Source organism: Sinocyclocheilus grahami, unplaced genomic scaffold (genome assembly GCF_001515645.1).
Source record: "Sinocyclocheilus grahami isolate Dianchi unplaced genomic scaffold, SAMN03320097.WGS_v1.1 scaffold438.1, whole genome shotgun sequence".
NCBI lineage: Eukaryota > Metazoa > Chordata > Actinopteri > Cypriniformes > Cyprinidae > Sinocyclocheilus > Sinocyclocheilus grahami.
The window spans coordinates 696,182-719,526 of record NW_015505617.1 but is presented as its reverse complement, the minus strand read 5'-3'; the positions used below and the strand labels follow the sequence as shown (position 1 = coordinate 719,526).

At 35.3% G+C, this 23,345-nt stretch overlaps 1 protein-coding gene across 1 annotated transcript in view; it reads right to left on the bottom strand.

Annotated features, from left to right (window-relative positions):
- LOC107551953 (potassium voltage-gated channel subfamily H member 8-like) overlaps positions 1-23,345 on the bottom strand; it is a 128,758-nt gene that overhangs the window by 17,202 nt on the left and 88,211 nt on the right. Inside the window, exons 3-10 of the mRNA XM_016233760.1 lie at positions 22,652-22,786; positions 18,630-18,769; positions 18,087-18,339; positions 17,038-17,195; positions 16,629-16,836; positions 7,506-7,883; positions 2,106-2,305; positions 429-678 (exon numbers count right to left, since the gene is read on the bottom strand). Of these exons, the coding sequence (XP_016089246.1) occupies positions 429-678; positions 2,106-2,305; positions 7,506-7,883; positions 16,629-16,836; positions 17,038-17,195; positions 18,087-18,339; positions 18,630-18,769; positions 22,652-22,786 (1,722 nt within the window). The remainder of the gene's footprint in view (positions 1-428; positions 679-2,105; positions 2,306-7,505; positions 7,884-16,628; positions 16,837-17,037; positions 17,196-18,086; positions 18,340-18,629; positions 18,770-22,651; positions 22,787-23,345) is intronic.

Below are 23,345 nucleotides of genomic sequence, written 5' to 3'. Positions count from 1 at the left end.
GCTTTGAAATTGCTGTGAAATTGTAATATAGGGGCCACTGAATAAGCCAGCATGACTGACACTCAGAAATGCATTTGCACGCGCTGTATAGTGCTAGAAATGACTTTTGAGTCTGAATGTAATTGTTTTGTTTGTTTTCAGTTTTCCACAGTTAACAGCACATATTTTACCTGGTAACCTTGATCAGGTAAGTACTAATAAAAAGTGGGTCATTTTAGTGGAACCAAATGGAATTGCAATCAGTTTTTTATAAGCCAGCTGCCGTAGTGTTTAAAACTTGTTTAAAACGCAATATACAATTTGATTGTGTGTGTGTGTAGGGTGAATTCAGGTAAATTGGGACACATTTTCCCATTAAGATGACTAGGAAAAATAGCCCAATTACCCTACATTATCTCCTGGACCCTACTGTTTGTGTGTAATCTTACCCAGTATAGCCAGCACAGTGTTGTCCTTGAGCACTTCCATAGAGCCTGAGCAGACAAAGTAGATGGCCTGTAAAGCGTCACCCTGGCGAATGAGGAACTCTCCTGGAGCACAGAAGGAGGTTTTGATGATGAGCGACAGCGAGCGCAAACACCCTCGACTGGCCGATTCAAACAGAGGCAGCTGGAGCAGCTCTTTATTCAGGTGCATGGCAATGTCAGCCCGCAGTTCATCTGGGAAGTCCTTCAGAAGCTGGGAGAGGACAAAGAGATCTTTTATTTGAAGCACTTGCACTTACTTCTCATTCTTGAAAAGCATAAAAACTTTCTATTTATGGTTGATCGTCAAGGAAACAAGTGCTGGAAAGAAACTGTAGATCAGTATTCTACTTAGACTTTAATGGGAGGTGATATTGATATCAAAGCAAAGAGACGTTTATGAGTTATGTAACGAGTGTTTTGATTTGGGCTCATTAAATACATTGTGAGTGTAAGATGGAGTCTCTTGTTTATGAGCAGATCAGAGTTACATATGAGATAGTGAATGAAAGGTGAATGGAAAGAGAAAATAATTCAAATGATAAAAGATATGAGGGATTATGAAACAGAATGAGAGATAGAAAGAGAGCATGCTGAAGTGAAAAGCGAATAAAAAAGGATAATACGCATTAATCTTAGACAGATGTATCAAATCACACCAGTGATAGCAAGAAGGCCAATAATAAGCAATGCAGATTGGAATCAACAGTTGCAAAGAACAGGAGCTACAATTACATAAAATGTAATATTATGAGCATAATATTTCATTACAAGTGCTTATCAGATTTCCTATATGTTGGCCTGTAAGGCTACGGGTTAATGGGAGATCCAGCATAGAGAAATAATGAATGCAGAATGCATTGTCTGTAAATGTTAAAAACATTTTCTCCTGGAGGTCATGGAATATTGAATGAATTTTGCCAAAGTAGCCAGGTTAATAAGATATTTTAAAATAACATGCTACTCTGTACTCAATAATTATGATTTTACTATCAAAATAGGATCATAGGATTGTGTTGACTTTTTTGTTGCTTTTTTTTTTGGCCAGAGTAGGTCAAACAGTTAAATCTTTAATTACATATTATTTTTTTCCCATGAAAAGTGGTACTTGTTGCTTTGAATGAGTGCACCTCAGAAGAGGCACATTCTAAATACAGTACATTTATGTGTCATATAACATCAACATTCCTTAAAAATCCAATTTTATATTCAATGAATTCTGTATGTTTAATTTTGATGTTTATCTAATGTCTATTGCTGGAAAACAGAAAATCGCAAACCCCGTAGAAAAATAACTCCTGAGGTTGAAGATCATCGACAGTTTCTGAATGTTAACTGACCGCCAGCGGAAAAAGATAAAGAAATAAAGTAGCTACTCTACTTATGAAAAGTGCCAAGAATTTAACAAGTTCAACAAGTGTCAGAGCTACTGATCCTCTCAGCATTAAGAAACCAAGAAAACCCAACAAGTGTTCAATGAGTGGATCAGAACAGCAGTTCAAATATAAGCCCTACATGACTAAGCATATTATCCGCACCTACAGTACAATTGTTTGCGCAGGATTTATAAATTGTGAAATTGTTTTGACAATTCATTCATTTGTGCACACAGATTATTGAAAGCACATGTAAAAGTACTACCTCACTGACATCGATGCCATTGTTGACAGACCATGTCGTCTGAAAGCACTCCAGCATGCGCTGCGCGAGGGCCTTGGGAAGTCGATGCACGCGGATGAAATCTTTGAGGTCTTTGGTACGAGTGTGATAGAGCGAGCGGCGCGAGTACATCCTTTGGATAATGGCCGTCACATTACCGAAGACAGCAGCGTGCATGAGTGCTGGAGAAAAACACAACAAACAAACATTCTAGGTGAATTACATATATATATATACTGTATATATAATCTTTTGCAAAATAATCAAATGAGTTGTTTGTGTATCTTCCTATATCCCTATACACTTCGCACATCGCACGTGGTCAGCCATTTACAGAGAGAAATCAAGCCATTTACACATGATGTTAACATGCATGTCCGGTAGGCTAATCACTTTTTTATCAGGCAGTTGCTTACTAGCAATTTAGTCACACCCAGCTAGCAAAATGTAAAACCATTTTTCCATTGCAATGATGGACTTTCCTTCTATGTTGTACATCAGGATGCATTCAAATGCAATATCCAATCTTTGTGATGGCCACTTGTGATCCGATCACCCGAGCCAGATTTGATCAGGAGTTAACGTTTAGTCATTCAGTCATCTTGCTCCAACCTGTTCTTCTCCTCTTTCTATTGCTTGATCTCAGTGTCAGTGGACTGCCTACAAATGGTTTGCAACGCAAATCCTTTTCAGTTTAGTGTCCTCTGCATACATTATGTTCAGTGCAACTGTTTTCACTCCACCAAACTCTACATCATCTATTATTTATTTAACATTGTGAGCTTTGCCAACATGAGTGTAAACAATCAATAAGGATTGGAGAGTACTCATGGAGTGCTAATTGAAGTCTACATAAATTGTTGCGGAAATTGCATGCTGCTCTTCTGTTCAAGAACTGCGCTCAGCATAAGTGGCTGCACCTGGGTTATGTGCCTTTTGAGTGCTTGGATGAGCTTTGTGATGAAATCCATGAAAATCTTCAAATCAGGTGAAATAGGGGAACAGAATTAGTAAAAGCTAATAAAACCTGTTTCAACCACCTGATTCTTGTTGGAAGGACAAATGAGGTCTCTTGCTGAATTGTCTCTCCAAGACAGGAGTGAGATTATATGGAGACCTTTTTTTCTTTACTCTTATCCTTATTTCAGTGTGGTCTCAAACTGTGCAGCCAATATAAACTCAAACATTTCTCATCAAATTATTCCAATACCAAATTATCTGAGCAGTGGTTGCCACATGAATTTTAAACCTCCTTTCATAAATAGAGGCACTTATTGCAGAAGCACTTCAAAAAAAGGCTTATTCCTCAAATACTGTACACTTTGGTATCATTTAATATCAATATTACTTAAAAATCTAGTGTTATATTTAATACATTTTGTATAATTCATTTGGATGTGTAGATCATGTTTCTTGCTTGAAAATTGTGCACACAATTCAAAATAAAAGTGGTTAAAACTTTGGCAATAGAAAAATGACAATAACTATTTTTCTCCCTTTCTTAAATGAATACTTTATTTAATTTCTACTTATTTATTCAATTATTTATTTATTTTTTGTTTTTGTTTATTCCCCCCCCCCTTTCTTTCTTTATTTTACTTTATTTTTTTCCCTCCCTTTTCCTCCAGTGACAATCTGCTCTGACCGTCTACAAAGAGGCTGTTCTACATATATATTAGTAAAAGCATAATATAGATATACACATACTCAACACAATTGTTACACACACACACACCTTACATAACTACACGTACATCTAACTTTGTGTTCCATATGTTTTGTATTTTTGGTATCGTCTAAGTATGTGTTGTCTTATGTACTGCTTTAAAAATTAATAAAAAGGAGAAAAAGAATAAATAAATCAGAAAAAAAAATTATTAACAATTTCAAAACAATGAACAAAAAGATGTAAAGCAGCTCTTTCACTGACCATTAGTATTATTTTCTTATTTACCAAACTTTAGTTTTTTAAGCATATTATACAATATTACTTTATGTGACCTTGCAAATTCACCAAGTTCTGAAATGTTTTGAAATGAACTGAATCAATTTGAACCAAAGTGAATTAAATTAATTCAAACATACTCTTACTTACGAATTTTAGTTTTATTTCTCCTAATGGATTTTGGGAGAATTCTGTTATTCACTGCACACTCATCTTGTGAATGACTTAAATATATATTTTGTATAGCTGGTTTTATCCAAAGAAATCAATTGGGTCCATAACAAATTTGGTCCCAACTGAATTTTATCATATGGACTTTGTATGGGAAAAAAATATCATCTTTACATGTTTTACATATTTAGTCATGTAGGCAGAATTTTCATTTTTGGGTGAAACATCCCTTTAAATGAAGCATAACTGGGAAGTTAATTAAGCCTAGCTAAAAATGCTAAACTAAGCTGAGCTTAGCAATCTTAAAGCGTAGTGTCTGAGAAGTAAAGGATTCCTCTGGAATGGGTGGTACACATCATATTGTAGTCTGCTTAATATAATAAACAATATGCTTACTTGTTTGATGTTATTATGGTAATTTTTAGGCATGTCAGTGTTCCCCAAATACCCTCAGTGTGCATGATCTCTGTGTGTGGGTAGGAGCCCAGCTGTCAGCTGGCTGGGACAGTAATGGCCCTTAGTGGTAGGATTTGGTGACAGATTGATTCAGTGTGCATGTATGTAAGTGTGCATGGATTCAGCCATCCTCAGTTGGCCCTCTTAAGTGCAATGAAGCCTGTGTCTCTCTCTTCATGGCCCAGAGGACATGCCTTAAAATTCAGTCCACTGTCACAACATCTCCCTCAAACCCACACGGGACACTTGCAGCTGAAAAATCATTACCGCTGCCTCAGCAGATAACAAGCCGCTCCAATTCTGTGGCAGTCGAATCCCGACCGTCAGGTTAAAAGAAAACGGCTCAGAGTAGCCAACGTAAGCCACCTTCTTATAAGAGTTAAACAGGTTAGGAGGTATAAATGATGTCAAAAAATCCACACAAATATTCCAACACTAAGGTTTTGAACCCGACAATGAAGACACACTGAATTAAAACTTTCAAGTCACTCGTTTTGCAATTAAACATGAAAGCAACATGTGATGAGACAAATAGAATGTTGTCCATTAACATAAATTGGAAAATACAGGAATATTGGACAAATATGTACACAACCGTCACTGCTTTTATGGTTGAAGATTCAGAGGTAGTTAAACGATGGTCAATAAACCTTACCTTCAAATGTGTTGAAGACAGAGATAATCAATAAGTAGCTAAGCTTAATGAATAACATGGTCAAAGAAAATGTTGGTGCTCTAAGAATGGAGCCCTGTGGGAACTGTAGTTTAAAAGTAATTGAGGTCAGATGGTTTACTAAAACTACTCCAATAAAGCAAATGCACCTCTGTGTCTTATCTTATGAAGAATGCAGTCCTTAGGGAAATTCAAGAAGTCAATAGGAAGTTGAGACCATGGGGAAAATGCAGTCATTAGTGCACTTTTGTGGACTTGCCATCTTGTAGCCTTCTTTTGCATGTGAATCTGAAGAGTACACAATTCTAGGGAGTCCCATCTGTAATTTTAGGGTTGAAATGGGTGTTCATGAGCGCCCCCTTTTGTTTTGTTAAAATTAGATTTGTTTTTCAGTCTATTCCAAATTTGTGCTATTCTATATAAACAAACACATCAATTTATACTGTGGGATGGTGAAACCATCTTATTTTAAGTGTTAAATCATCACTGCTTGAGGAGACTAAATCATCTCTCTGAAAATTGATGGGAAATTGGGTGGGAAAAATAAAAGAGGGAACATTTGGATCACCCCAAGCTAAGGGAAGTTATTAAACCATGTCTTTAACGCAACGATTAAGGAAACAAGAGCGGTATTCTACCAGAGGGGCACTCTACAAAATTCTCAATATCTGATTATCAATATGGTTTCCCAAAGTTCTTACACCAGAATGTTGACATTTAAAAATGTAAAATCATGGATAATTTTCTTTACTATAGTTAGTCTAAAAAATAATATTTTTTTTATTATTGGGTTGAAGATATTACCTGGAAATACTGTTAACTGATGCCTAATTAGCAATGTTATGCATAATTTTTTAATATTTTGGCTATTTGTATGTCTTTCCTTACACATACAATAGTACTCCTAATCCTTTCCACTGGAATACACTACCATTTAAAGGGTTGGGATCTTGAAAATTCAGCTTTGCCATTGCAAGAATAAATGCCATTTTAATATATATTCAAATATAAAGTGACTTTAAATTGTAATATAATATTTAACATTATTACAGACTATGCTAGCCTCGGTGAGCATAAGAGACTACTTTCCAGAACATTAAAAAATCTTACAAACACCAAACTTTTAAACAGTAGTGTATATAGATATTTTAAACTGATCAAGAAAAAAAGAACACTTGAAAAAAATCAATTATCAATATTTAGAACTAGGGATGCATGATATTGGATTTTTGCCGATATCCGATATGCCGATATTTTTTAACTAATTTTGGCTGATAGCCGATGCCAATAGCGATATATTTTCTTTTGTTTGGAAACAACACCAAGTCTCTCCTGTGCAGAAATTATAAGCAAATTATTTTTAATTTTGGTTAGTTTTTACCAAGAACTTATTTGTTAGAATTAAATAAACAATAATGAAGTTATTTTATAATGACTGTACATTGAAGCTTTCAAAATAACTATAAATAAACTATATATCAATAGCTGCATTTTTTTTTTCAGAAAGAAAAAAAACTTACATTGTGGTAACCTTGGTAACAGTGGTAACCTTACATTTTATTATTTTAAGTTTTAACATTTGCAGATGATCTAAAGCAAAAGAGTTGTAAAAATTCTGAAAATCTTTCAGAGCTCATAATTTGTATTCAAAATACAACATATTACACATCAATGAATACAATTATTTAATTTACAAGTGTCATGTTTGTAATTTTTTTAAATTCATGTAAGCTATAGCTTCTGACCTTTAAAATATGCTCATGATTTTATGACATCAATTACTGCTCTTTTTAATCAGAAACACAGTCTAAATGTTATTTGTGTATTTTACTTTAATTTTATTAGAAGTAGGCCAACAGTGCCTATTACTACTACTTTCCTACTACTGCCGCTGCTGCCACTGCACGTGCTATTACTGTTTACTCTGCAATACATAAATTATACAATACATAATTTTTCATATCGGGCCAATGCCGATATTTATATTTAAAGTCATTATCGGCCCATTCCAATATCGGTCCGACAATATTGTGCATCCCTATTTAGAACACAACTCTGTACATCCATGTAGCAAAGCATTATGAATCCAAAACTTAAAATCATTTAAAAATTTGTAACCATGTTTTCTTGCACTTACCTCCAATCAGCATGGTGCAAATAGAGAAGATCTTCTCTGAGTCAGTATTGGCTGAGACATTGCCAAAGCCCACGCTAGTCAGACTGCTTAAAGCGAAGTACAGCGAAGTCACATATGAACTCCGAATCGAGGGTCCGCCTCCCAGTACGGCTCCAGTCTGTCCTGCATTTGAAGTGCGCATCGGCCCTGCTCCTGTTGTGTTCCATTGGCTCAAGTTCCACACAGACTCATGTCCCACCACATCAGTGCCGTTCCACTGGCTTGAATTGACCACCAATCCATCCAAGATGGTGGGGCGCAGCGAATCAGGAATGAGGGATGCAAGAGGGGACAGAAAATAGGGGGTGCCCAGACGTTTACCCAGCTCATGCAACCAGCCTATGAGAAAGAGAGAAAATGTACTCAATTGGCATATGTTTTGACCTGTGAAATTGTCTATAATGTTCATAATTTGACATAATTTGGTGATTGTTCTAGTAATATTTTTTTCCCCTTTTTTTTCCATTTGAGTTTGAGTTTCATTTTCTCTCTCTTCTCTCCCTGCTTATTTGTCTATAAGTGTCTAGTTCGGAGGTAGTAGAGGTATTATATGTGGCATTAGAAGTGATATTTTTTCGAGAGAACCAGAAAATATATATTTTTTCCATTTCAGTTTGGCACTATAACTAATGCAATGAGGTTGTCACTCCAAAACCTTTTTCAGTGAGTGCATGCCCACTGTCCAGGGTTCTTAGGTCATGGTCAGAACTGAGTAGATATATTGCAGCTGTCCCTGTCCATGGTGCTGAATCTGAAGCATTTTGAATATCAGTTGGTTTGCAGTAGGTTGAACTTTTTTCTGGAGACTCTAATTTTATTCCCTGTGGGACTGGTTCTGTACATTTTATTTTCTCTCTCTCTTCTCTCCCTGCTTATTTGTCTATAAGTGTCTAGTTTGGAGGTAGTATAGGTATTATATGTGGCATTAGAAGTGATATTTTTCGAGAGAACCAGATTTTTTTTTTTCCATTTGAGTTTGGCACTATAACTAATGCAATGAGGTCGTCACTCCAAAAACTTTTTCAGTGAGTGCATGACCACTGTCCAGGGTTCTTAGGTCACTGTCAGAACTGAGTAGATATAGAGCCGATGTCCCTGTCCATGGTGCTGAATCTGAAGCATTTTGAATATCAGTTGGTTTGCAGTAGGTTGAACTTTTTTCTGGAGACTCTAATTTTGTTCCCTGTGGGACTGGTTCTGTACATTTTCTTTTCTCTATCGCCTCTCTCCCTGCTTGTTTGTCTATAAGTGTCTAGTTTGGAGGTAGTAGAGGTACTATATGTGGCATTAGAAGTGATATTTTTTGAGAGAACCAGAAAAACTGACATGGCGACAGAAAAATGTGTGAAAGGTCAGAAAGGGAATGATGAAGATTGAGGGGGAAAATTGCCAGAGAACCTTTTGCTAGCAGTTGTCAAGGAAGGTTTGATACACAATCACACAGGACAAAACCTTCTTCACAAATACACAAACAAACACTCTCTTTTCTCATTTACACAGTGACCAGCTTCAGTTTACATGACCTTTCTCATGCACATATACACTAGAAACCTGGGTCATTCCTTTCCTGACATATAAACACATCCAAAGTCTTCCCTTTGGTGTCTGCATGTGCTAATAGGCAGAAAAGTGTCCTTCGTATATGCTGGACACCTACAGATATCTGCTTACTAACAGTCCCTTTTTATCATGCTAGTATGCACTGGTTTGGTCTTATATCCATCTTTTTTTCTCTCCTTGTGCTCTGGTTTATATCTACAGTGTTTTAAGATAAACATTTCCATGGTTTTGTTCAGATTAAGGATTGTTATGCAGAAGAATGCAGTTCCATTTCCATTTCCCTTTCGCTTTCCCTTTCGCTTTCTAAAATCACCTATTGACCAGGTAAAGGAGTATATAAAATGAATACTACTACCAGTACTATGTAATAGTGCCATTAACATATTTACATTGAGAAATATTTGATCATAATATTTAATTGGCTTCAAAGTCAGTGTTATAATTGCCCCCATTACACAAACGGTATTAACCCACCATATCTCAAATGAGAGCACACCTCAAAGTAATAATATAATTGCTTTAATACTTGATATTATTACACAATAGTTTTCACTTTTATACAGTGCTAATGGTTTTAGCTAGCAGGAATAATGTGCATTTAAAGGACCTACATTGTGAATATTTTAAATAACTAGATTTTATATTCAACTGTTTCATTTTAATGAAATAATGTTCCTCACGCATTTTCAGGATTACAATTTTTCAGTTTTTATAAATGTTACAATTGCCCCAAACTCACAGCCATTATTAAAATCCCATATAGTAGCTGCATTCACATTAACATTTAACATTATTTTATGTATTATTTACATTCAAAGGCATCAAAACATAATATTTGCTTGTGTGTGTGTGAAAGCTGTGGATGTCTGGACTGGCTGGGTGAAGTTGGTATGTTTTAGTGAGAGTGTTTCCTCCAGACACCACTGAGGTTTATGCAAGCTTTTCTGTCACATTATTTGTGTAAAGTAAAAAATTGTGGTTTTGACAATTCAATTGCACTTGATGACAGAGTGCATAATTATTTTATGAAAAACAGCCATCAGCCAGTGCTTGACAAGCTTCTCTAGGCTCAAGGTTGAGCCTCCAGAATGAATAGTACAAATGTAAATGTAATACTAGCAAAGAGCATTGCCGAATATTAATTTATACCAGTAATGCCTCTGATGGAGCAGGCTTGAGAAACATATACTTTACATATCCTGCTGTTTATTTAGGAGGAAAATATGAATAGAAAATTAATGATGAATGGAAAAATTGTGTCTCAAACCACCAAGGCTACCTTAGGTTGTAAATCACTGCAGGAGGAAAAAGGATATCTTTGAATATCTAATGTCAGAAAACAAGCTATATGTTTGATATGGTTATGAGGTGTACATTATTTATTCATGACATGAAAAGGGAGCACAAAGAAGTCCAAGGGTAATGGCATAGGTGACCAAAAGTAAAGATGGTAAAGGAGGAAGGTAAGGGAGATTGATGTGCAAGAAGAGGATGAGGATTAAAATGCCTGTAATAATAAGACTGAAAGGATAATAAATTTCTCGCAGTGGGAGATCTCTGTTCTCTTCCAAACCACTTGAGAAAAAATCAAGAGTTCTGACTGATTTGACGGTATGATTTTTACAGCCAACTTCAAAATCCTCCCTAGTCTCTCAAGGTCTGGTGGGCAGCTAGCCAGTAAAAAGAACAGTGCTCTGCTGAGGTGAGGCCAGTGAAGTGAGCAATATGGAGGGGGAAAAAAAGATGGAGAGGGAGGCACAGAGCAACCAGAGTTCAATCAGCTCCTGGAGGAACCATCAGAGAAACCTTTTATTATTGATACGGCAAAACTCCAATCCATTTACAATCTTTATGGCCCTATATCCAATACAGATAGACAGCACTACTCAAAGCTACATCAATATTTCATTATCATCAATAACACTGCCTCACAAAGGCAAATAATAATAGCTGTAAAGAGTCAATCTGAAACAGGTACTCATCAGATATAAAACAACTTCTTCAACTTCAACAAATCTGGTACATTTCCAAATTCTACATTTGCCATTTGAAAGCTGAACTGTTACACATTTGAGTCTATTTGAGTTTAAATGTTGGATGTGTCTTGTATTTCCATACTAAAATATTCCATCTGATGTGCAGAATGTTACAAACTTCCATTTCCACTAGCAAAACTAGACGTGTCATGACAGCCTCATGTGCTTAACATTTAATGGCTGGACAATGTAAAACTGGTTGAGAGGGAATGGTGGGTGATATTGTTGGTACACCAGCAAAGACTGGATATTGGAGTAGTATTCCTGCTTTTAAGGAGAACATGTGGATGTAATTGAATCCTCTGGCAAGTAGCCAGTGTGGAATAGTGGTCAGTTAGGGCTTAGATGTGCCTGAGGATACTGCTGATGCTGAAGCCAATAAGAATCACTTTCATTAGATATGATGGTGTTAGACTACAGTTGACTTTCTATAAATAACTGCACAAATAGTATGTGTGAATAGGTTGGACACTCCTACATTTTAGGCTTATGTGTAAATAATTCAATGACTCGAATCACTCATACAGACCATCAATTGTTTTGTTCCTGCACGTTTCAGTTCAGGGAATGATTCAATGACTTTCTTGTAAAGACTACATGTTGTATAAAATTAGTTTATAGGACTCCTAAAATATTTTCCCTAGTTTATCTTGGTCAAAAAAAGATAATGACCAATAATAAATCAGGTCCTATAAGATTCATGCTGTCAATATCATATTGATGTCATCATACACTCTTTTCTCACAGCTATTTCGTTTTTTGTGTTTTTTTTTTCTTTTTCCAATTCATGTGTAGGGTAACACATGTGAGACTGAGAGAGAGGTTTATTTCTAAGTCAGACTGATGCAGTAATTCACCTGTTCATGAAAAAAATGTGAAAAAAATACACACTTGAATGATGTGAAGATAATTCTTAAATCAGAGACTGTCTCATAAATGTGCTGTTCACAGAACCAGAGAGATTGTTCTGTCCTTCTGACAAAACGCATTATGTCTGGCCTTTTTTTCTTATGTGTCTATATAATTTGAAAAGTGATTTGCATGTATTAAAATCACAAATGCAAGACATTTGTAATAGGAAGCCTTTTTGTAAGGCACAGAAAAAGGTTATTGTACATTTTCAATATAATGAGAATATTAGTGGACAGACATTTAATAATTGATCCTTGTGTATGAGACACTGTGAAAAGAATTCTTTCACATGTGAAAATAAATGAGATAGGTTCTGTCCAATTTAGGCTAACAAAACAAGTATCAGTTGGTTTGCAGAAGGTTGAACTTTTTTCTGGAGACTCTAATTTTGTTCCCTGAGGTACTGGTTCTGTACATTTTCTTTTCTCTATCGCCTCTCTCCCTGCTTGTTTGTCTATAAGTGTCTAGTTTGGAGGTAGTAGAGGTACTATATGTGGCATTAGAAGTGATATTTTTTGAGAGAACCAGAAAAACTGACATGGCGACAGAAAAATGTGTGAAAGGTCAGAAAGGGAATGATGAAGATTGAGGGGGAAAATTGCCAGAGAACCTTTTGCTAGCAGTTGTCAAGGAAGGTTTGATACACAATCACACAGGACAAAACCTTCTTCACAAATACACAAACAAACACTCTCTTTTCTCATTTACACAGTGACCAGCTTCAGTTTACATGACCTTTCTCATGCACATATACACTAGAAACCTGGGTCATTCCTTTCCTGACATATAAACACATCCAAAGTCTTCCCTTTGGTGTCTGCATGTGCTAATAGGCAGAAAAGTGTCCTTCGTATATGCTGGACACCTACAGATATCTGCTTACTAACAGTCCCTTTTTATCATGCTAGTATGCACTGGTTTGGTCTTATATCCATCTTTTTTTCTCTCCTTGTGCTCTGGTTTATATCTACAGTGTTTTAAGATAAACATTTCCATGGTTTTGTTCAGATTAAGGATTGTTATGCAGAAGAATGCAGTTCCATTTCCATTTCCCTTTCCATTTCCCTTTCGCTTTCTAAAATCACCTATTGACCAGGTAAAGGAGTATATAAAATGAATACTACTACCAGTACTATGTAATAGTGCCATTAACATATTTACATTGAGAAATATTTGATCATAATATTTAATTGGCTTCAAAGTCAGTGTTATAATTGCCCCCATTACACAAACGGTATTAACCCACCATATCTCAAATGAGAGTTTCCCTTTCGCTTTCTAAAATCACCTATTGACCAGGTAAAGGAGTATATAAAATGAATACTACTACCAGTACTATGTAATAGTGCCATTAACATATTTACATTGAGAAATATTTGATCATAATATTTAATTGGCTTCAAAGTCAGTGTTATAATTGCCCCCATTACACAAACGGTATTAACCCACCATATCTCAAATGAGAGCACACCTCAAAGTAATAATATAATTGCTTTAATACTTGATATTATTACACAATAGTTTTCACTTTTATACAGTGCTAATGGTTTTAGCTAGCAGGAATAATGTGCATTTAAAGGACCTACATTGTGAATATTTTAAATAACTAGATTTTATATTCAACTGTTTCATTTTAATGAAATAATGTTCCTCACGCATTTTCAGGATTACAATTTTTCAGTTTTTATAAATGTTACAATTGCCCCAAACTCACAGCCATTATTAAAATCCCATATAGTAGCTGCATTCACATTAACATTTAACATTATTTTATGTATTATTTACATTCAAAGGCATCAAAACATAATATTTGCTTGTGTGTGTGTGAAAGCTGTGGATGTCTGGACTGGCTGGGTGAAGTTGGTATGTTTTAGTGAGAGTGTTTCCTCCAGACACCACTGAGGTTTATGCAAGCTTTTCTGTCACATTATTTGTGTAAAGTAAAAAATTGTGGTTTTGACAATTCAATTGCACTTGATGACAGAGTGCATAATTATTTTATGAAAAACAGCCATCAGCCAGTGCTTGACAAGCTTCTCTAGGCTCAAGGTTGAGCCTCCAGAATGAATAGTACAAATGTAAATGTAATACTAGCAAAGAGCATTGCCGAATATTAATTTATACCAGTAATGCCTCTGATGGAGCAGGCTTGAGAAACATATACTTTACATATCCTGCTGTTTATTTAGGAGGAAAATATGAATAGAAAATTAATGATGAATGGAAAAATTGTGTCTCAAACCACCAAGGCTACCTTAGGTTGTAAATCACTGCAGGAGGAAAAAGGATATCTTTGAATATCTAATGTCAGAAAACAAGCTATATGTTTGATATGGTTATGAGGTGTACATTATTTATTCATGACATGAAAAGGGAGCACAAAGAAGTCCAAGGGTAATGGCATAGGTGACCAAAAGTAAAGATGGTAAAGGAGGAAGGTAAGGGAGATTGATGTGCAAGAAGAGGATGAGGATTAAAATGCCTGTAATAATAAGACTGAAAGGATAATAAATTTCTCGCAGTGGGAGATCTCTGTTCTCTTCCAAACCACTTGAGAAAAAATCAAGAGTTCTGACTGATTTGACGGTATGATTTTTACAGCCAACTTCAAAATCCTCCCTAGTCTCTCAAGGTCTGGTGGGCAGCTAGCCAGTAAAAAGAACAGTGCTCTGCTGAGGTGAGGCCAGTGAAGTGAGTAATATGGAGGGGGAAAAAAGATGGAGAGGGAGGCACAGAGCAACCAGCGTTCAATCAGCTCCTGGAGGAACCATCAGAGAAACCTTTTATTATTGATACGGCAAAACTCCAATCCATTTACAATCTTTATGGCCCTATATCCAATACAGATAGACAGCACTACTCAAAGCTACATCAATATTTCATTATCATCAATAACACTGCCTCACAAAGGCAAATAATAATAGCTGTAAAGAGTCAATCTGAAACAGGTACTCATCAGATATAAAACAACTTCTTCAACTTCAACAAATCTGGTACATTTCCAAATTCTACATTTGCCATTTGAAAGCTGAACTGTTACACATTTGAGTCTATTTGAGTTTAAATGTTGGATGTGTCTTGTATTTCCATACTAAAATATTCCATCTGATGTGCAGAATGTTACAAACTTCCATTTCCACTAGCAAAACTAGACGTGTCATGACAGCCTCATGTGCTTAACATTTAATGGCTGGACAATGTAAAACTGGTTGAGAGGGAATGGTGGGTGATATTGTTGGCACACCAGCAAAGACTGGATATTGGAGTAGTATCCCTGCTTTTAAGGAGAACATGTGGATGTAATTGAATCCTCTGGCAAGTAGCCAGAGTGGAATAGTGGTCAGTTAGGGCTTAGATGTGCCTGAGGATACTGCTGATGCTGAAGCCAATAAGAATCACTTTCATTAGATATGATGGTGTTAGACTACAGTTGACTTTCTATAAATAACTGCACAAATAGTATGTGTGAATAGGTTGGACACTCCTACATTTTAGGCTTATGTGTAAATAATTCAATGACTCGAATCACTCATACAGACCATCAATTGTTTTGTTCCTGCACGTTTCAGTTCAGGGAATGATTCAATGACTTTCTTGTAAAGACTACATGTTGTATAAAATTAGTTTATAGGACTCCTAAAATATTTTCCCTAGTTTATCTTGGTCAAAAAAAGATAATGACCAATAATAAATCAGGTCCTATAAGATTCATGCTGTCAATATCATATTGATGTCATCATACACTCTTTTCTCACAGCTATTTCGTTTTTTGTGTTTTTTTTTTCTTTTTCCAATTCATGTGTAGGGTAACACATGTGAGACTGAGAGAGAGGTTTATTTCTAAGTCAGACTGATGCAGTAATTCACCTGTTCATGAAAAAAATGTGAAAAAAATACACACTTGAATGATGTGAAGATAATTCTTAAATCAGAGACTGTCTCATAAATGTGCTGTTCACAGAACCAGAGAGATTGTTCTGTCCTTCTGACAAAACGCATTATGTCTGGCCTTTTTTTCTTATGTGTCTATATAATTTGAAAAGTGATTTGCATGTATTAAAATCACAAATGCAAGACATTTGTAATAGGAAGCCTTTTTGTAAGGCACAGAAAAAGGTTATTGTACATTTTCAATATAATGAGAATATTAGTGGACAGACATTTAATAATTGATCCTTGTGTATGAGACACTGTGAAAAGAATTCTTTCACATGTGAAAATAAATGAGATAGGTTCTGTCCAATTTAGGCTAACAAAACAAGGCCCCAGTCTGATCTGTTAGACAGCAATACGTATGCTAATATGATAACTGCCCTATTGTTGATGTTGTTGTTTGTGGAAGCATTAATTTTACTTAGAGTATGTGGTTTCATAAAACATCTATTAGAGATATTCAATATTTTTTTAGGAGTTTCTACCATTTTGAAGGTCATTTCTAGTTCAGCTCAGATAGTACAAGTTATAAACATTGTATTTAAAACTTGTTAGAAGACCTTAAGAATCTGTTTTTAAATCTGGAATTTAAACTTGAAAGATTGGTACAGCTATGTTGACAGTTTGTTGATATGGCACTCACCAATGTCCCAGGAACCAGGGCTGTTGTTCTCAATCTCACTGCGGCCGATGACATACCAGACACAGGCCATCCAATGTGCCAGCAAGGCGAACATGGACATAAGTAATGTGAGTACCACTGCGCTGTACTGGGAGTAGCGCTCCAGCTTTTGCAGCAAGCGTAGAAGCCGTAACAATCGAACTGTTTTCAGCAGATGAACTCCAAAATACTAAACACACAGATATTGAATGTATAGTTCAAAAGGAAATCATAGAATTAATAATTATTTAAAATGGCATGACCAACATCATATGAAATGTGGTGCCCCACAAAGCTCTGTGTGAGGGCCATTAAAACAAAAATATATAGGTTTATAAGGTTGTGAATAAACAGTAAAATTATCTTCAAAATGAGCAAAATGAACACTCACCACACTGACATTGAAGGCGTACAACAGGTCAAAAGGTAGCGCAGCAATCAGATCCACAAAAAGCCAGGTGGTGACATAATGTACACAGATAGATCGCGCATCATACACCACCTGGCCAGATGTGCTCACAAATGTGGTGCGAAAATTTAACATAATATCTGTCACAGGGATATAAAGAAAAAAATATTTTAGAAAAAATTTGATGACACAGATATTTATTTATTACTATATCACAGAAAAATCTTTTTATATTTTATTCATTACCTGGTTCAGTGGCAGGTTATAAAAGCTTGGTATGGGTTCTAGTTACTATAATGCTATTTAATGGAAGTTGCAAATAGCACTTACAAAGTTTAGTAAACGGCTGTAGCACAGAAAAGCAGGAACTTTTTGATGATACAAATAGTTGATCTGTATTATGAAATTGTGTGTAATGAGCAATAACTGATTCTGTCATTGAAGACTACTGCCCTTAAGCAGTGCTTATCCTCACTGTGGAGTTCTAATATAAAGGTAATGGCTATAAATCTGATATTTTATCTAATGTGTCTGTATATGAGTATTTTCTTCACCTGTATCCTTCAACAGTTACAGACAGGAATCTTACTTTACTAATAAATTAATATGACAGTGGACCTTCAGAGTTATTTCTGAATTATAAAACACATATTAAGCTTTGCTATTTTCTGACCTGTCCTTCAAAATCCTTTTAGTTTTGATCTCACGATTTTGACGCTTTAGAAATGCTAGATGCGTTTTGTGACATTTGTTTAGTAACATCTAGAACATTTTACCAGCTCTGAGTAATTGAAAGATATCTGGCCATATATTACCTCTGTTACATAAAATACTGTCTCTCTCAGAAATGTACACGCACACCTGAAAAATAATAGGACGGTGTGCTCAGGGTACTTTATTAGCAGGCATTGGTATCAAAAGATATTTAATATCACCCAGGTAACATTATTGAGACAGAACAACTTATGTTTGCTAAATTAATGACACAGCAAAAAAACAAAAAAACAATAGGACTGTAGGTTGAGCCTTACCTAACATGAAAAGGATTTCTACCAAGATGTCGCTCACACTCGGTGGATTTCTAGGGGTCGACACCTCATCTCGCCCACCAACAACGGTGAAACAGACATTGTAGGGCACAGTAACTGCTACATAAAAGGTGGCTAACAAGATCAGCCAATCCCAGCCAGCTTTGAAGGTGCCGTAATGGAGGAGAATGAAACGGCTCTTCTGAATGGCTGCCACTTTGTACTCTGGGATGGGCGGCTTCTCACCGAACATGTTCTAAATATGATAGCAATGTTCAGAAATGTTTAATTGTTTTTTTCTTTTATTTTCAAGATTTTCATAAACAGTATGATGTGTGCAGCTCACAGTGAATTGAAGAACTAATCCAACTAATTTGAGATGAAGCAGTAAATAACGTTGTCTCATTGCTGAACACAGCATATTGTTATATATTTTTCTTTACAAGGTCATTTTTATATTTCCTTTTTATTTCCTACAATAATGTTTGTACTTAAACTATTCTTAAGAATATTATAAGAATTTAAGTGTGTCTAACTGGGTCTTACATTGTTGATCTTGAGTTTGCTCTTGTCTTGCTTCTGCAGGTGTCCAGACAGCTGGTAAAGCACAGCTCTGCTGCGTCGCCGGTTGGCATTGAAGCCTGGTGGCTGCGTAACCTTGTGCACCTCCAGTCCCGTCTCCTTGTCTGTGCAGAGAACAGCCATATATTTCAGTATATTTCATTTCTGAATTGTTTGACTCAACACTAAATAACATCAAGTTATTCCAGAAAACACCTCATGTAGCTTTACTGTGCATCAGAAAACATAAGCACAGATTTCCACCATTACTTCTGTTAAGTCATTAGAAAATTCTAGCTTAATTTTTTATCCGTAACCCTCTGAATGAATGAACTGAACACTGAAATCACTATTACATTTAGCTATTAGCACTGTCTCCTCAAAACAAATGACATTCACATTCATTATTTATCAAGGGTTTGTAAATATGACAAAAGAGAAATGCATCCAATGAAAAACACAGCAACTTAAAAAAAGGTAGAAAACATGCAGTTATTTGAACAATTATGAACACAGATCGATTACACTGTGGGAAATAAACAGACAAATTTATAATAAACAATTAAAGCCTTTAGAAGCTCTCTGAAGAAGCAGAAAGATGCCAAAAAACTTACTATATTTTCAACAATTTTCAGTAAACAATGAGTTCAGTTTGTACAGCCAAACCTGTATTATGGCTTTGTAAGTCTTTTGAAGAATATAGTATTTTTCATTTTGGGGTCAACTATTAATTTAATTTGACAAGAAACAAGAAATAAGAACTAATTATTAAATGATTACTTATATACAGTACACTACTCTTCTTACATTTACACTGTAAATAGTGTAAATGCTCCCCAAGGCTGTATTTATTTAATTAGAATATAAAAATCCAGTTAAAACTATTGTATCTCTATATCTTACCGATTCTTCTGAAACACACATTTGACATTGTATATTATCTGTTTTGAGGAGAAAATAAAATATGGAAAGACATTAAAGGAGTTCTGCTCCCTTCTCATATGCTAACTAACATGTTCCCGGCAGCCTACCCTTCACTGAAGTGTTGATTTTAATTGATGACTTTAGTTTACGTGACTAATTTCATTTGGAAAGTGCCATCTGTCAGCCTCTTGTATAAGATGTTTTACAAATCTTCCAGTTTATTTCTTGCTCTTTCCAAATCCTCATTCCATCCTTTTTTTATTTTATTTAATGGCTTTTTTCCCTTTATTACATGAATCCAACCCTGCTTTTTTTAAAGAATATTTGGCTTAGTCAACATGATTAAGAATGTAACTCTCACTCTTTTTAAATTGATTCCAATTATTCACTTTTAATGAGTTGACATCATTGACTAGTTATATACTATTCCTAATGCCAGTACATTGTTTATCCTTCAGCCAATTGAACAGTAACCGTGTTTTGGCTCAAGCTCAGGCCACCTCCGTTGGGCAGCTAGCCAGTAAAAAGAACAGTGCTCTGCTGAGGTGAGGCCAGTGAAGTGAGCAATATGGAGGGGGAAAAAAAGATGGAGAGGGAGGCACAGAGCAACCAGAGTTCAATCAGCTCCTGGAGGAACCATCAGAGAAACCTTTTATTATTGATACGGCAAAACTCCAATCCATTTACAATCTTTATGGCCCTATATCCAATTCAGATAGACAGCACTACTCAAAGCTACATCAATATTTCATTATCATCAATAACACTACCTCACAAAGGCAAATAATAATAGCTGTAAAGAGTCAATCTGAAACAGGTACTCATCAGATATAAAACAACTTCTTCAACTTCAACAAATCTGGTACATTTCCAAATTCTACATTTGCTATTTGAAAGCTGAACTGTTACACATTTGAGTCTATTTGAGTTTAAATGTTGGATGTGTCTTGTATTTCTATACAAAAATATTCCATCTGATGTGCAGAATGTTACAAACTTCCATTTCCACTAGCAAAACTAGACGTGTCATGACAGCCTCATGTGCTTAACATTTAATGGCTGGACAATGTAAAACTGGTTGAGAGGGAATGGTGGGTGATATTGTTGGTACACCAGCAAAGACTGGATATTGGAGTAGTATTCCTGCTTTTAAGGAGAACATGTGGATGTAATTGAATCCTCTGGCAAGTAGCCAGTTCATTGACTAGTTATATACTATTCCTAATGCCAGTACATTGTTTATCCTTCAGCCAATTGAACAGTAACCGTGTTTTGGCTCAAGCTCAGGCCACCTCCGTGCCAAGCTTTCTTCCCGGCCCTCCCTGTGTCTTGTGCATGTCTTTCCATCTCTCTCTTTATCAGTCTACCGTTCTCTCTTTCTCTCTGGAGAGGAGAGGTGTCAGGATTACTGTAACAGCGAGCACCACATGAGATGCTGCTGGCCTGTATGGAAGCATCCAAAACACACGATTCTGAAGCCAAGAACGAGAGAGGGAATGAGAAACAGAGGATAAGCTTGCTAAGTATGACATTGACTACACCAGGTGTTTGAGGTGTGTGTGAATATTAGTGGAATTAAGGGAGAATAAGAATAATCATCTCGTAATAAGCTTTGTAGAGCATCCCGTATGAGGCTGAAAGCGTTGCTGTATGTATAAAAGGATAATATGTTCTCCCTTCGTTATAGAGCACTTTGCCTCTGTACCTACTTTTACTGTACAGCCATTTTTTTACACATTATGACTCTCTTGCTTTTCTCTCTTTTTATCATTGTTTTCTTTGTTCTACACAATGATAAAAAGTTGGCTGATAACTACTATATAAATTCTAATTTTTTAAAATCAATACATTTTAATAATTATAATAATAACATTTTTATAACTATAATAATTATTAGTGTTTTTAAATATGAAATTTAAGTGTGTTGTGAGCGAATGCAAAAAATTATATGTTTTTAAAAATATATGTTTCATAAGAATAATCATCTCGTAATAAGCTTTGTAGAGCATCCCGTATGAGGCTGAAAGCGTTGCTGTATGTATAAAAGGATAATATGTTCTCCCTTCGTTATAGAGCACTTTGCCTCTGTACCTACTTTTACTGTACAGCCATTTTTTACAAATTATGACTCTCTTGCTTTTCTCTCTTTTTATCATTGTTTTCTTTGTTCTACACAATGATAAAAAGTTGGCTGATAACTACTATATAAATTCTAATTTTTTTAAATCAATACATTTTAATAATTATACTAATAACATTTTTATAACTATAATAATTATTAGTGTTTTTAAATATGAAATTTAAGTGTGTTGTGAGCGAATGCAAAAAATTATGTGTTTTTAAAAATATATGTTTCATATATAGTTTAATTGCCCTTATTTTACATCTAGATTACCTTTGCTGTCATCTTATGGATTTCGATATATGTGGTCCTGGAGCACAAAACCAGTCTTAAGTCGCTGGGGTATATTTGTAGCAATAGCCAACAATACATTGCATGGGTCAAAATTATCGATTTTTCTTTTATGCCAAAAAGCATTAGGATATTAAGTAAAGATTATTTTCCATGAAGATATTTTGTAAATTCCCTACTGTAAATATATCAAAACTACATTTTTTATTAGTAACATGCATTGCTAAGAACTTCATTTGGACAGATTTAAAGGCAATTTTCTCAATATTTGAGCATTTTTTTTGCACCCTCAGATTCCAGATTTTCAAACAGTTGTATCTCGGCCAAATATTGTCCTATCCTAACAAACCAAACATCAATTAAAATATTATTTATTCAGCTTTGAGATGATTCATAAATCTCAATTTCCAAAAATGGACCCTTATGACTGGTTTTGTGGTCCATGGTCACATATATCCAATAATATGATCTACCAATAATCAATAATAATATCTACAGTTGACACCAATAAATTAACAAAAAATCTCTAATATCAGCTGATAACTGATATTGTACCAATACATTGTGCATTCCTAATAAACTGTTTTCCTACGACAATAGTCTGTAAAACCCTTCTAATTGGAATATTTATTTACTTGGTAAATCCCATCATTCAGGTGGCAACACTCACCTCTTTCTGGGCTCTGTTCTTCATCTTGGACTTTCTTATTGTCTGTTATGTCCTTGTGTGATACTAGAAAGAGCACCACCTCTCCCTTCTCATTCTTAATGGGCACAATATCCAGAAGACACCAGAACTGAGTTCCTGTCAAAACAAAATATCCATAATAGCTGTCAGAGTTAACATTCAAAATGAACATTCAACACATTTATTGACAGGCATTTACTCAGCCTTATATTTAGACCAGTCTTCATGTTTAAAATATATTATAGATCAATAAATGATATGATATGACCATGACTACTTATTAGTTTTAGTCTAAATCAAAACTATCTTTCGTCAGAGGTTCTCTCAGTTGGCTGTACTGCCTTCATTTCCCATGAGCCCCTATTTGTACCTTGAGTTAAATTGAATATATGGAAAAAAAAACGTTGCAGCTCTATACTTAGTAAATAGCAAAAGCAGCACAGAAGGACATCTCAAAGTCACTGTTATCTAAAGTGCTTCGTATCCTGTCTGGCAGGAGCATCTCATATGACTCCATTAGATTTTAGCAATTGAATCTAGGGCTGCAATAACTAATTGATGAAATTGATAAAGAAAATGGCCAGCAATTCATTTCATTATTGATTAGTTGGGTCTTTATGCATATCACAGAGAATAGACATCACTGATATCACATAGATAGCAATGCAAAAAAAAA